The 13,682-nt window shown below is 42.4% G+C and overlaps 1 protein-coding gene across 1 annotated transcript; it reads left to right on the plus strand.

Moving 5' to 3' along the window:
* The first annotated feature begins 2,090 nt into the window (after window positions 1-2,090).
* On the plus strand, window positions 2,091-13,460 carry LOC149846628 (histidine kinase CRE1-like). The gene is made up of 12 exons (XM_089996462.1): window positions 2,091-3,975; window positions 4,237-4,730; window positions 4,861-5,094; window positions 5,199-5,368; window positions 8,014-8,232; window positions 8,314-8,500; window positions 8,586-8,637; window positions 8,727-8,956; window positions 9,480-9,578; window positions 9,665-10,380; window positions 11,314-11,823; window positions 12,678-13,460. The coding sequence occupies exons 2-12, from the start codon at window positions 4,326-4,328 to the stop codon at window positions 12,934-12,936; spliced, it is 3,081 nt and encodes a 1,026-aa protein (XP_089852588.1). The 5' UTR covers window positions 2,091-3,975; window positions 4,237-4,325; the 3' UTR covers window positions 12,937-13,460.
* Window positions 13,461-13,682: the final 222 nt, after the last annotated feature.

Genomic DNA, 13,682 nt, shown 5'->3' on the forward strand with positions numbered 1-13,682 from the left:
CATTGCATTATATATGAGTATTTATTCTTGCCCAGTTTTCTCGTTATGCGTTAGACCTCTTCCAAAATAGTTGTTTTTGATATTTTTTCTTCCATCTAAGAGTATAGATGTGATTTGTAGGTTTTGTTTAGCGAGAACCGGTTTTTGGATCATCAATATCTGACCCGTATTCAGGTTTTTCGAGTGATCCAAAATCAATGACTATGAATGCATCATTTTTTTCCTCTAATAAAACTACATTTTTCATCAGAAAATTGTGATCAAGAATTGATTCTCACTAAATCCAGAATGTTAAACACATCTAACGGTTCAGATCTGTCATAAAACACTTCAAACTATAAGGCCTAAATGGTAGAACGAGAAAAGAGGGCCTAATAAGTCCAGTTCTATGTACATATATATTAGTTGAGAACGAAAGATATTATGTGTGGGTTCCACGCCTATGAATTAGATTTTGTAAGGCCCCTCCTGCTTCCAGATCTCATGCTGAGCACATGAACGACGTCCGCATCTCACAATAATGCTCTCTCACCTTTTCTTTGAAAAAAGTTGGTGGAAATGTCAAATCCGTCGATGTAGAGCAACAGAAGGGCTAGCGAGGGGCCTCCGGGCTTTACCATGACTGGCAATATGATACGTGAGAAGCAAACTCACTTAACTTGCATGCGGTCGTTATCTTTGACAGTCTGATTCGGATGCCAACAACCTAATGATAATGCTTTACTTTACATCTCATGCTTACTCATGAGCCCGAGTGGGAGCTTAAATCATTGACTTGATCGTATTTTGGTTAGTCATGAGGCTCAGTCCAGCCCCAAGCCAAGTCTCTAGCCATGGCCCGGTCCGAGCTAAAGAAGTTGATCAATTCAGCATATATATAGATCAAGTGAGCAAAGGCATCGAACGAACAGTATGGGTCCACTCATTCCCTGTGTCATCCCATCTTCATTCCCCTCTTAACGTCAAACTCAAGGTGGGCTGGACGTAGAGCTGTGGACATCACGTAGGGCTGGTAAATCGAGCCGAATGAAATGAACAGGGGCTGTTCGGGCTCAGCTAGTTTACAACCATATAGTGTTCGAACTCGGCTCATGCGAGCAAGCCTAACTATCCAATTTTGAGCTGGCTCACTTAAATAAAAAATTATGTTTTTGAAAGGGTTCATGGCGGGAATGAAACTCCCAACCTCTTACATGCAGGTATGACCAACTACCAAGTTGAGCTAACATGCTCTTTTTATATTCATACGAGCTTATATGAGCCAGGCTGAGACGTACACACCTTTGTTCTTATTCTACTCGGCTATGTATATAGAACGAGCTCTGCTTGCCATTCAAATAAACCAAACATGAATGAGTTAGGATGAACCGAGCCGAGCCAAGCCATGAGTTGCTGGGTTTGTTTACCAGCCCTAACATCACCAAAATCCTTCTCTTCATCCCTGCATGGGTTTTGATTTTAATCTCCATCCCTGGTCCAAATGGGGCGAGGTGGGGCAGGAATCCATTTTCCCTGGGTCCACTGCCATCCCAAAAGAAGGATTGAGGCGGGGCGGGGCAAGGCGAATATCCAGATGGAATGGAGGAAAGTATAAATCCATCCCCGCACGGGTTTTGATTTTAACCTCTATGCCCGCCACAATCCCCATTTCATGTTCTTCATCCCGGTCCAAACAGAACGAGGCGAGGCGGGGCGGGGCGGGGCGGGGCTCCCTTTCCCCCGGTCCACTGCCATCCCTAAACATCACGGGCGCAGGCGAGGCACATGAACGCCGCCCGCGTGCAATGATAACTCGGGAAGCTCATGCTACAGTGGGGACGCTTCCTGGAATTTTTGGAAAATCGGCGAGAAATTTTACTTGGCAGGAAAAGGTCACGTCTCTCGCTCTCCACAGGTGGGCAGAGAGTAACAGACGAGGGCAACATATACATTGTGGCCGCGCACCAGCCATTAAGGCTCAGCCGAGGCTCCGAAAGGGACCGTCTGAGGGAGGATAGCAGAGGGGAACTCGAAGCCCTAACTAACTCTCTGAGACGATTCTCTGGCTCGGGAGAGGGATAATGGGGGCGCGATCGTCCTTGTTTCCCTCACAGGAACCCGGAAGCATCAGGATTTCGATCGGTATCTTGATTCTTGAGAAAACTTCGGTGTGAAAATTGACATCTTTAGGGACGGTGTAGCGGATAGAGTCGCTATTTCGGTTTCCTCATAACTCTTTCGGAAGAGATCGGGCCGATAATCGAATCTCGATCACTTAGAACTCTTTTTTAGTGCGAGATCCGAACGATAATAGAATCTGGATCACTTGGAACTCTTTTTTAGTGTGAGATCGGAAGATCGATTGCCGATTTCAAAAGTTTAAAACTTCAAGCTGAACGTAGCTCGATCGTAGCCGGTGCCGGATTTCTGATCTTTCCCAGAGTTGTTGCTCGGGCTCAGATCGGATTGCGAGCGACGAAAATCGCCGTGTTCTGGCTTTTCGATCTCAGGATCGGGCGCGATCTTCACCAATCTGGCAAAAAAATCGCCGACTTATGGACTCAAGCGCCGACGATCGACCTCTCTGCAATCGCTACCATAACTCAAATCCGCCGGTCGATTCTCTCTGTGCGAAAATCGCGTCTAAGAGAAATCTTCGACAAAATCTCAAAAGCTGGAGCAAAGCAAAGATGCGCTCTTGCAAGAATGCCTAAATCTCCTCAAAAAGCACTCCTGAAAACGAGAAGCAAATCAACCATCGGATGAGAATACGGTAAGGAGCAGAAAAGAACGCAAAAGCGAACGATTCCCGAACTCTGTGCTCGGTTTCGAGCGACCAAATCGGACCCTGAATCCCTATATTCCCGCCACTTGACGAGTGAGAAGGATATAGAAAGGGAGTGAGTAATTCCTAAAATTTGAAACTGCTGTGTCTCAAGGGTATGTTTGATGGTTTGTCTAGGGTTGGACTAAATGAATCAAGTTCAAAGTTTATTATTTGATAACTATGTGCAAACAATTTGGATCGAATTACTTTATTTTGGCCCATCTTTCTAATAGTTTACATGTTTTAACAAGTTTATTATGGATGTTAGCCTGGATACAAATCTAATTACAAAACTATGTTTAATATGAATTTTTAACTAGAATATAAATCTTGAATTAGATCTAAATACCAAAATATACAAAAACTTGAGGGTGGGATTTGGTATGCAATGGATCAATGAATTGAGCTTAGGTCAGATATCTGACTGAATCTGAATCTGATTACTCGAGATTCACTAAAACAAGCACAGGATTAACAATCGGATAGGGATTTGGTAAGAAAAATAGGCGTCGGGCAGCCTTGTTGCTAAACAAGCTAGACTTGGTATTGACAGTCAGGTATTAGGCACAAAGCAAAAGTTAAGGTAGCTTCCCAGTTGACTTTTGGAGGAGAGATCTTGTTGGTTATACAAAAAAAAAGCAAAAAGAAGAGAAGTAGAGGGAGAAAGTTAGAAGAGGAAAAGAGGAAGGACAATAAAGAAGTGGTTGATTCCCGAAAAGGGCAGACAGTGTGGAATAGTTTAGTGACGACGCCGCGTTGGCGATCACAGTGGCGTATCTCGCAATATCCAAAAATGCCGAATTATTTCGTTGAAAATGCGGGAAATTGGGATGGATAACAATATCAATGGGCCAATGGCAAAGAAATAACGAGGGGAACAAAAACACACAACAGGGGTCCAGTACTTCCACATCAAGCGATTTTGCGTGATACTGACGAACGTGATACAACGAGCGCCATTGGCTTCTTCACACCTCCCTCTTCATGACCAAAAAAAAGAAGAAGAAAAGGTAGAAAAAAGCAAAGCAGAAACGATAGTACATATTTTTTAGAGGAGGAGGGATTATGGTGATGATGGTGGTCTTTGGGGAGTTGCAGATTCCGCCTTTTGAGACGCAGGAACCAGGCGGTTTCCCGATGCCCATCTCTGGACTGCAGCCCTTCGTCCGGTACCTTGTCTTCCTTCTCTTCTCCTAACAAGGGATTTTTTATTTTTTGGCTTCTTTGAATGGCATTCATGGACAGAGAGGCTTCGATAGAAGTGATGCTGTATAGCGTATAATTCTTTTTTGTATGCACGCTTGAGATGGTTTTTTTAATTAAAGCTTTTACTTTGGCGCGCGTTTCGATGAGGAGGGGAGGGGGATGTGGATTGCCGTAGAGGTTAGAGAGGAATGCCTCTGAATTCCTGTCGCCTTTTCCATGTTTAGCTCTGCTGCAGTGTCAGACGGCTGAAAGGAAAGGAGAGTTCAGCATCGATGGGTGGGGGTTTGACCAGGGGGAGGAGGAGACCGGGCATATGAGGAGGAGGATCAGGTGGGCAGGAGGAGAGGAGAGCGCGGCGGTGGTGGAGGGGGCGGCGGCTGAGAGGATGGCGCCGCCGGCGATGAGGCACCGGCACGAGCTGGCGCTGCGGTGGTGCAGGAGGGCGGAGGCGAAGGGCGGCGCGTCGAGGCCGCGGGTGTCGCGGCCGCTCAAGTGGCTCATCGGCTGGGTGCTGGTCTTCGCGGTGGTCTCGCTGCTCATCTATTGCTACTTCTACGCCGAGGGGGCGAAGACGAGGCGGGAGTCGCTGGCTGTGATGTGCGACGAGCGGGCGAGGATGCTTCAGGACCAGTTCACCGTGAGCATGAACCACGTGCACGCCCTCGCCATCCTCGTCTCGAGCTTCCACCACCGGAAGAGCCCCTCTGCCCTCGACCAGGTTGCCTCCTCCTCCTTCCTCCTCTCTCTGTCTTTCTGTCGACTTTTCCGATAGGCGTCTCTCTCTTGACTTTGATGATGACGGGTGTGCTGTTTCTCACTCTTGTTTTTTGTGGGTGTGGGGAATGCAGAAGACGTTTGCGGAGTACACGGCGGGAACGGCGTTCGAGCGACCGTTGCTGAGCGGCGTGGCGTACGCACAGAAAGTGATGCACTCGGAGAGGGAGAGCTTCGAGAGGCAGCAGGGATGGACGATCAAGACAATGAAGAGGGAGCCGTCGCCCGTGCAGGACGAGTACGCGCCTGCCGTCTTCTCTCAGGAGACCGTTTCTTATATCGAGTCGCTCGATATGATGTCCGGCCAGGTAGCCTTTTTTTTTTTTAATCTTTTTTCCCAACCTTCGTCTGGGTTTCGGAGGCTCTTCATATTGGTTTTAGATCGGTGGGGGTTCTGATTATTCTGCATCAGGAGGATCGTGAAAATATTGTGAGGGCGAGGGCGACCGGGAAAGCGGTTCTCACGAGTCCTTTCAGGCTGCTGGAATCCAATCACCTCGGCGTTGTTCTAACCTTTCCGGTGTACAGATCGAGCCTTCCAGCCGCCGTGACGGTGGAGGAACGGGTTGAGGCTACTGTAGGGTGAGTTGGAATTTCACATTGCTGGTTGAAGAATATCTGGTCATCGTTAATCCTATGAGAAAGTTTACTGGGTGGATGTGGTTAGATTGCTTTAGGCGGGTGGTCAATTGTATTTATTGTTGGAACCGTTTCTCTCTTTTTGTTTGGTAGAAAATCGTCGCCTTGTTTAATTTGACCTGAGCGCTCTCATCTAAGATGCGAAGGGCTCAACGGTCACATTTTGCATATCTTGAATTTCCCCTTTTACGTTGGTTATTGTTAAATTGGTTGGAATTGCTATGATCTGAATGGTCATTGACGCTGGAGATTAATTAAACTTGGGATGAGAGGGAAGAAATTGTGAATGCCAAGTTGTTGATCACCATTTGGGATTCTAGGAGATCCTCACAGCTGCTGTCTAGTGACTACCTACAGAACATAACACAATCCTATTCACTCTAAGCGTGATCACTATGATTGTCTGGCAATGCCTCAAGTTTGGTAGCACACTACATTGTTAGTCAGGTTATGCAACTGAGGGTGAGACCGGCTTGGACCCTGGGATGTTTATGGCTGTATCATTGAGTATTCACAAAAGAAATTGTTTGATGTTTGAATTGCATTGCCGTGATTTCCGTTTGTAGGATCAAACATGGAAGTGTTTTGCTAGGAATGTTTAGGCTGGTATTGGTTATGTTGTTAAAAATAGGAAAAAGTACTACTGAACTCTTATGGATGAAGGGATCATGATAATTACTCCTATAGCGCTTGTGATCATGTTTGAAGTTGAACTATAGAAATTTAATACCTAAAATGAAAAACATGTTTATCAAAAGCAAAAACGTCTTGAAAAATGGGATAAGTGTGAAACCAAGTGCTTGAATTGTAAAATATTTTATTCTTGTTGACACTGAATCAAGGAACCTGTACTACATGAAAGAAAGCTCCCACTTTATTTATGCAACCACATGTTCATGTGTGGAGTAGATTGAAGTGGTTTGTAATGGTTTAAACTTTAAGATGTCAAAATTCTGATTTTATAGAAGGAAAAGTGGGTGATACATTGTATGCACATTTTTCATCATGAAATGCGGGTAAATTACTTAGTCCTCGTTTGTTTCATGCAACTTACATGGGAAAATCAAGAATGGTGAGTTGGCAACCTGATGTAATCCTTTCCCATCATGAATGAAACAAACATCAAATATGATGGTGGGAGAGTGCATGCTGGCACAAGTGGGCCCCAGTTTTTTCCACCATCAACCACTTTTTATATGTAAATCCTTTCATACCTCCCTCCTATGAAAGCTTTCACATGAAAAACTTCCACATGGGCTGAACTGACAATACTTTTTAGAAATAGGTGTCCATTCCGATGTAAAGCCTTTCCTTTACATGGGAATGAAGCAAACAAGGCTTTAGAGTGCAAACTAGTTATCAATATGTAGGTGGAATTGCGAACCTTGTCTAGCGGAATGGGCATTTGGTTAGTCTTTTAACTTTGACAAGCCATATCATTTGTTTTTGGGCATAGCAGTTAATAGCTAAGGAAAAAGCAGCCCCAGAATTAAATATCTGACCCCCTTTTCTGTGGACTTATTTCCTGTTGAGTGGGGGTCTGATGGGGTTAAGCTGTTTAGACTTGCTTTCCATTTTAGAGGGCTCCATGCAACCATAGTTGGCAAACCCAGTGAGTCGACTCAGGAATCGCCTGAATCAACTCGGGTTAGACTCCAAATGGGTCATCGATTTAGGTTACTTATTATAATGCCTATTATAAACTTTTTATCATGCATTTGATGAATTTAATGCACAATTCTTATACAAAGGCACTTGTTATGAACAATCTAGTACTGTTCAATGAAAAATGTTAATGATCATGTATACTATATGTTTTTGTAGCTTAACTGTTGACATATTACAGCTTGAAGTTTAATTATCTCAATGTCTTATTCATGTGTTTACACTATAAAATATAGTCCTAACTCTTCCGAGTCACTGAGTCGTCAACCCGCCCACTGACTCACAAGTCAAGGGTCGGGCGATCCGAGCCCGAGTTATGAGTTTGCCAATTATGCATGCAACTCCCTCTTCCATGCGATGACCCTTAAGTAGGGCTGAGCAACAGATACAGTAGGGGGTTGGACTCATAGTGACAAATGTCGTGAGATTTATGAAAATCTCGCGATAATATCGCGAGAAATTGCTTGAAAGTTTAAAACGGCAATTTCTCGTGAGTTTTTTGAAATATCGCGAGATTTATGAAAAAAACATAAATACCGCAATTTAAACACGATATTTATGTTTTAAACAGCTATTTATCGCAAAAAAATCATGTATTTTTATTTTTAAATAATTTTATTAATATTTTCTTATAAAAAATATGTTATATATTTTTAATTAATTTTTTTATTTCCGAGATTTTGCCGAAAAAAAATGTGAGATTTATGAAATTTTTTCAATTTTTTGCAAGTTTTTGAAAAACTAGAAATTGCCGATAAAAACGTTTGTGACTATGGTTGGACTTCCTTTCCATGTGATTCCCTCTTCCGTAGGACCCAAACACACCCTTTTGTAAGACTGAGCAACAGGCTTGCCCACTTACCTCAGTGCTGAAAATTGTTCACGTGCCTCTTTGCTGAAAATCACCTGTTCATTCCTGATAGATACCTTGGTGGAGCATTTGATGTTCAATCACTTGTCGAGAACCTGCTGGGAAAGCTTGCTGGGAATGAGGCCATTGTGGTGAATGTATATGACATCACCAACAGTTCAATGCGCTTGATCATGTACGGACCCCAAAATGCAGATGGTGACATGTCACTCGCCCATTCCAGCATGCTTGATTTTGGAGACCCTTTCAGAAAGCACGTGATGATTTGCAGGTGGTGCATCCAATGATGATCCCATGTTTTTCCTTATTTTGTGTTATTGGTACTGAAGTTTCTTTTGCATCTCCTTAACAGATATCTTCAGAAGCCTCCAGTTCCATGGATGGCAATCATGTCTTCATCTGGAGTCTTTGTGATAGCTGTATTGGCAGGGTATATAATGTATGCAGCTGTCATCCACATTGCTAAAGTTGAGGAAGACTACCACAAGATGTCAGAACTGAAGGTTCAAGCTGAATCTGCTGATGTTGCTAAATCTCAGGTTCTAAGCCTGTTGACTGCACCATCTTTACAGGTCTTATTTTCCTAGTTTGTGGCTTCATTCTTTTTTTGTTTTCCCTTTGCAGTTTCTCGCTACAGTTTCACATGAGATTAGGACACCAATGAATGGGGTTCTAGGTATAGTCAAAGTCCCCATAATTGTTTGGACCATTTGGGATTAGACTTTTTTAATCTGATTTTTGCTCTTAACTGTTGCTTATCTGCAGGGATGCTCCAGATGCTTCTTGACACAGATCTAGATTCAACTCAAAAAGATTATGTTCGAACTGCACAGGCCAGTGGGAAGGCATTGATCACTTTGATAAATGAAGTACTTGACAGGGCAAAAATTGAATCTGGCAAGTTAGAGCTTGAGGCTGTGCCCTTCGATCTCCGATCCATTCTGGATGATGTTCTTTCATTATTTTCTGGCAAATCTAGAGATAAAGGCATTGAGGTATTATAATAGCTAGAAAGGAATATGAGACTTTTTTTTTTCAAAGGCAATGAATATGAGACTTTTGAAATGTGTAACCTAAAGAACTTTGAGCTCAATTGATCTCAAACTGCATGTGGTCGAATCTGTCCAAACATTGTTTAGTGCACCTGTATTGTTCATTATTTTATTACTGGTGTTGCCCAGTCCTAGCATGTGTCTCCAATCCATTACATTGGCAAACACATTCTGTTTTTAGTCCTTTTTTGCTTTTGTAGCTGAAAACAGATCCATGGAGTTTGGCCCTCATTTGCTTTATTGTGTCTGGAGTCTGCAGAAACCATAGTATTCTGATATCCACAATATAAGAGTGCCTCTTGGTCCTGTGTCATTTAGAATCTGTTGTCATTGAGCATGGGGATTGCTTTGTTGTTTTATTTGTAAGTACTATGTATAGGGAGGTTTCATGTTTTTCATTTGTGTTTTCTGTCACTTTCTGTTATCTCATGTCCTGCGTGCTTTATAATCATTTGATGAATTATAGTTAGGTGTGTTCGTATCCAACAAGGTTCCAGAAATTCTCATTGGCGATCCAGGAAGATTCCGGCAGATAATCACCAATCTTGTTGGGAATTCAGTTAAAGTACGTTTCTTTTTCATTCTTGCTTTCTGGTCGAGGGCTACCATTCTCCTGATATATTTTGTATTATTGTTATGCTTTTGTTGCAGTTTACTGAACATGGCCATATATTTGTTCAAGTACATCTGGCAGAACATGCAAAATTACTGGTGGATGCTAGAGTTGGTGCAAGCTCAAAAAGAACCACAACAGATTTGGCTGTGTCATCAGGCAATCTCTTCAATACCTTGAGTGGATTTGAAGCCGCTGATGACAGAAACAGTTGGGAGACATTCAAACTGTTGTTATCAGATTCAGAACTATCATCTGATAATATAGGAGAGTGTGTTGTCACAAATGGTGCATCTGATAATGTTACTTTGGTGGTTAGTGTGGAAGACACTGGGATTGGAATTCCCTTGCATGCCCAAGATCGTGTTTTCATGCCATTCATGCAGGCTGACAGTTCAACATCCCGTACATATGGCGGGACAGGGATTGGGCTGAGCATCAGCAAATGCCTAGTTGAGCTCATGGGTGGGAAAATAAACTTCATCAGTCAGCCTCATGTTGGAAGCACCTTTACTTTTACTGTTGCTGTCAGTAGATGTGACAAAGGCTTGTTGAATGATCTGAAGGTGCCTCTTTATGAGGCACTACCTATGGGCTTCAAAGGTATGAAAGCTATTGTAGTTGATGGAAGACCTGTCAGGGTAGTTGTAACAAAGTATCATCTTCAAAGACTTGGTATAGCTGTTGAGGTTGTGAGTTGCATGAAAATGGCAATTCATGCAGTATCTGTGCAAAATGGTTATGCTAGAAACGGGTATGCCTTTTGAAATGTTTGATTTTCAAGTTCTGCTGTTCTTTCATGAATCAAATTCTGCTGACCCTATCTCTGGCTTTGGGACTGTTATTTTGTGTGTTTGGTTTCTTCAGAATGGCTTAGTTTGCTTTGCTAAAAATGTTTGTGAAGATTAAAATGTAGTTGCTACTGAGTGGTAATTTTTTTGAGGGGTAACTAGATGGCTAATGCTTATTCATAAAATTACTGAGGAGTTCATTATTTTTCCAACCAAAGAAGAGAGGATTCTCAATTTGTTTGTTTTTTTGGATAGCTGGGGACAAAACCATCAATTTTTATTCTCCAGGAGGTGCAATTAGTTGACCCTGTCCTGTTTGCGGTGTCCGTCGTCCTAAAACCCTAAGTTCCCCTTGCCCACAAGGGAATGCACGTAGTTTCGGCCTTGCAGCGTAGGACATGCACCCCGGGTTTTGAACCTGTGATGTCCTTCAACTTGGGGACATTAGGAGCTGCCTGCTAGCCAGATGAGTAGAACCCTCATGGGCTGTCCTGGATTTGTTTATTGCCATAGAACAATGGAAAGTTTGCCTCTTTATCAATATGTCCATTCTCCAACGAGTGCCTGTAGCAACTGACTTCCAGAGCTAAGTTTCATTTTGATCTTCTGAATGACTAGAAATGCAGACTTGTTTTCCACTATGACCCATCAGATTGAACAATTATCCATGGATCTCCAAATGAAAATTACAACGTTCCAAACCTTTGGACACAATTAGGAACTATTCTTTCTCCTACCATTTGAAATTACTAGAAAATGTTGAAATCATCCATGTTGGGGTTCTCAGGTAAAAATTTCCTAATGTAGTTCTACTGTTTTGATAATCTGAAGAAGCTGTCTTTTTGGTGATGCTCCTTCCATCTGGATTTTGAGTATTTTTCATACTGTTTTCTCAGGAGATCGGGTAAAAGACCAGATGTTATACTAGTGGAAAAGGAATCTTGGTGTCATGAGGTTGAGCATGGCATCCTTGAGTGCCTACAGGACTTCAGACGTAATAGACTAGTACTTGAAATGCCAAAGATGGTTCTGCTGGCAACCTCAATCAGTGCTGCTGAGTCTGCAAAAGCAAAGATGATGGGTTTTGCTGATACTGTGATCATGAAACCTTTGAGAGCTAGCATGATGGCAGCAAGCCTCCAGCAGGTCCTAGGTATTGGCAATATGCAACAGCAAGGGAAAGGAGTTCTCATTGGAACTCCTTTTCTTCGCAATGTACTTTTTGGGAAGAACATCTTGATAGTTGATGACAATGGAGTAAATCGTAGAGTTGCTGCATTTGCACTAAAGAAGTATGGCGCTAATGTGGAATGTGCTGAGAGTGGAAAAACTGCCCTTGCTATGCTTCATATTCCACACAAATTTGATGCTTGCTTCATGGATGTTCAAATGCCAGAGATGGATGGGTATGTGTTGTTTTTTTGATCTTGCTGAAAGCTATTTTCTTATTTTAAATTGGACTTTTTCTTTGACCTTGAGATTGCCACGTACTTGGTTTGTCTTCGTTGTTTAGCTTTTGGGCCACAATATCCTCATGTGTCATGTTCTTCATGTTCATGATTGATGGTGTTTAACATGGACAATTGTTATTTCGTATCTAACATGGGGCAGTCTTCACCATTCCTTGTTAAGCATCATCTAATAAAAGGGGTTATTTGGTGTGCACAAGGGGAGTCCCCGTGACCTTGACTTCTATCTTTTGATGGTAGCTGATGGACTCTTTGTAGTATTTTCTCAATCTTATGCTGGTCCTGAAACTATTTAGTAAATTTGATAAAATTTCCATGTTGATACTGAAAAGGCAACTTGATGGCTGAGTCTGTAAAGGCAGGTCATATAGATGGTTGATAGTTTTAATTTCTGTGTTAGTAATAGCCAGAAAAAGAAAATGTGTGAGACAAGAGGGAGTTTTTTTTGGAAGAAACCATATAAATATGTTTAATGGGTTTAACTTTTCCTTAATGTGAAGAAAACTGTTAAGTGTCTCCCATGTGTGTCAGATCTACTGCCAAGTTGATTGCTTCTGTGTAACCTTAGCTTTACTGTCTGCAAAGTTGATTGCGTCCGTGTTACCAATTGACAGTTGACATGTTATTTTCATGGCTAATGTTTTTTCTGGTTGAGATGGGTCATTACTTAGGTGCTGAGACTATATTTGAATGATCAGTTATGATGTGTTCTTGTTATTACATTTATGAAAAAGACTTGATAGTGTGGCGATGATCTTTCAGAAAGTAACGTGAAAATATTGGCATTGTAGGTTTGAGGTGACTAGGCAGATACGTCAGCTTGAGAATCAGGTGAATGAGCAGATCAGAACTGGGTCAGCTTTACATGCAGGATCAGGGAAGGCTCAATGGCACCTGCCTATACTGGCCATGACTGCTGATCTGATTCAGGCCACTTATGAAGAGTGTCTCAAATGTGGAATGGATGGATATGTCTCTAAGCCCTTCGAGGAGCAGCAGCTATATCAAGAGGTAGCAAAGTTCTTTGATGAAAAGCCAGTCCCAGACTGAGGGAAATTCATGCTGAGGGACATCTGTAGAGCTTCATGTTCCTTCAGCAAACATCATGCTGGCCTGAGCTGAGAAGCTGTCCTTTTCCTCCTGCACATGGCAATCAAACAAGGGCTCATGCTCACGGGGCTGGATGAATGATGACCACCACTGTGCCAATGTATAATTTGGTGTTTGTGCTCACTTTAGAAAACTACTGCAAAGAGATGTAAATTTAGTGGATTATCATCAGTAATGTAAGGGGAGGTGTTGAAGATTCACGGGAGCCAAGAGCTGAAGTGTATATTTCAGATATTTTTGATTCTTTTTAGCACTTGCTATAGTGTAAGCATGCTGAATGGTTACTAAGTTTTGTAAATGTAGAAATTTTCAGCAGGTTGTTAATTTAGGTCCTATTGGTTATGTCAAGATTGTACGCAGAAAATCCCTTGGCCTACTGTTGCACGCTGTATTGTATTTTGATGGTTCAGTAACATTTTTCCTCGTTTTCGAGAGAAATGAAAGGAATTGTTGTATTGTCTGAATGCCTTGGTTTTGTTTTGGTCTCAGCCATGATTGATTCTGCTGTCTGTTCTGAGTTTGGTCGTTTTGCCTGCGGATGATGAAGAGAATGCTGCAATCTGAAATAGAAAGAATCAAGTTAGTGGTACTCCTGATGGTGTCCCCACCTCCCCCTACCCTTCATCCGATGAATTTCTTGTGACCACCATGGCTGGATTGTTTAGGTCTCTCAGATGCGCTCAGCA

The sequence above is a fragment of the Nuphar pumila genome, chromosome 2 (assembly GCF_984573655.1).
Source record: "Nuphar pumila chromosome 2, dmNupPumi1.hap1.1, whole genome shotgun sequence".
Classification (NCBI taxonomy): Eukaryota; Viridiplantae; Streptophyta; class Magnoliopsida; order Nymphaeales; family Nymphaeaceae; genus Nuphar; species Nuphar pumila.

What these genes read in the sequence shown, in the direction of transcription:
- LOC149846628 (XM_089996462.1), top strand. Translation starts at nt 4,326, where the DNA reads ATGAGGAGGAGGATCAGGTGGGCAGGAGGAGAGGAGAGCGCGGCGGTG. An exon ending in AAGCACGTGATGATTTGCAG is followed by an intron (nt 8,233 to 8,313) that starts GTGGTGCATCCA and finishes TCTCCTTAACAG; the next exon opens with ATATCTTCAGAAGCCTCCAG. An exon ending in CTAGAGATAAAGGCATTGAG is followed by an intron (nt 8,957 to 9,479) that starts GTATTATAATAG and finishes GATGAATTATAG; the next exon opens with TTAGGTGTGTTCGTATCCAA.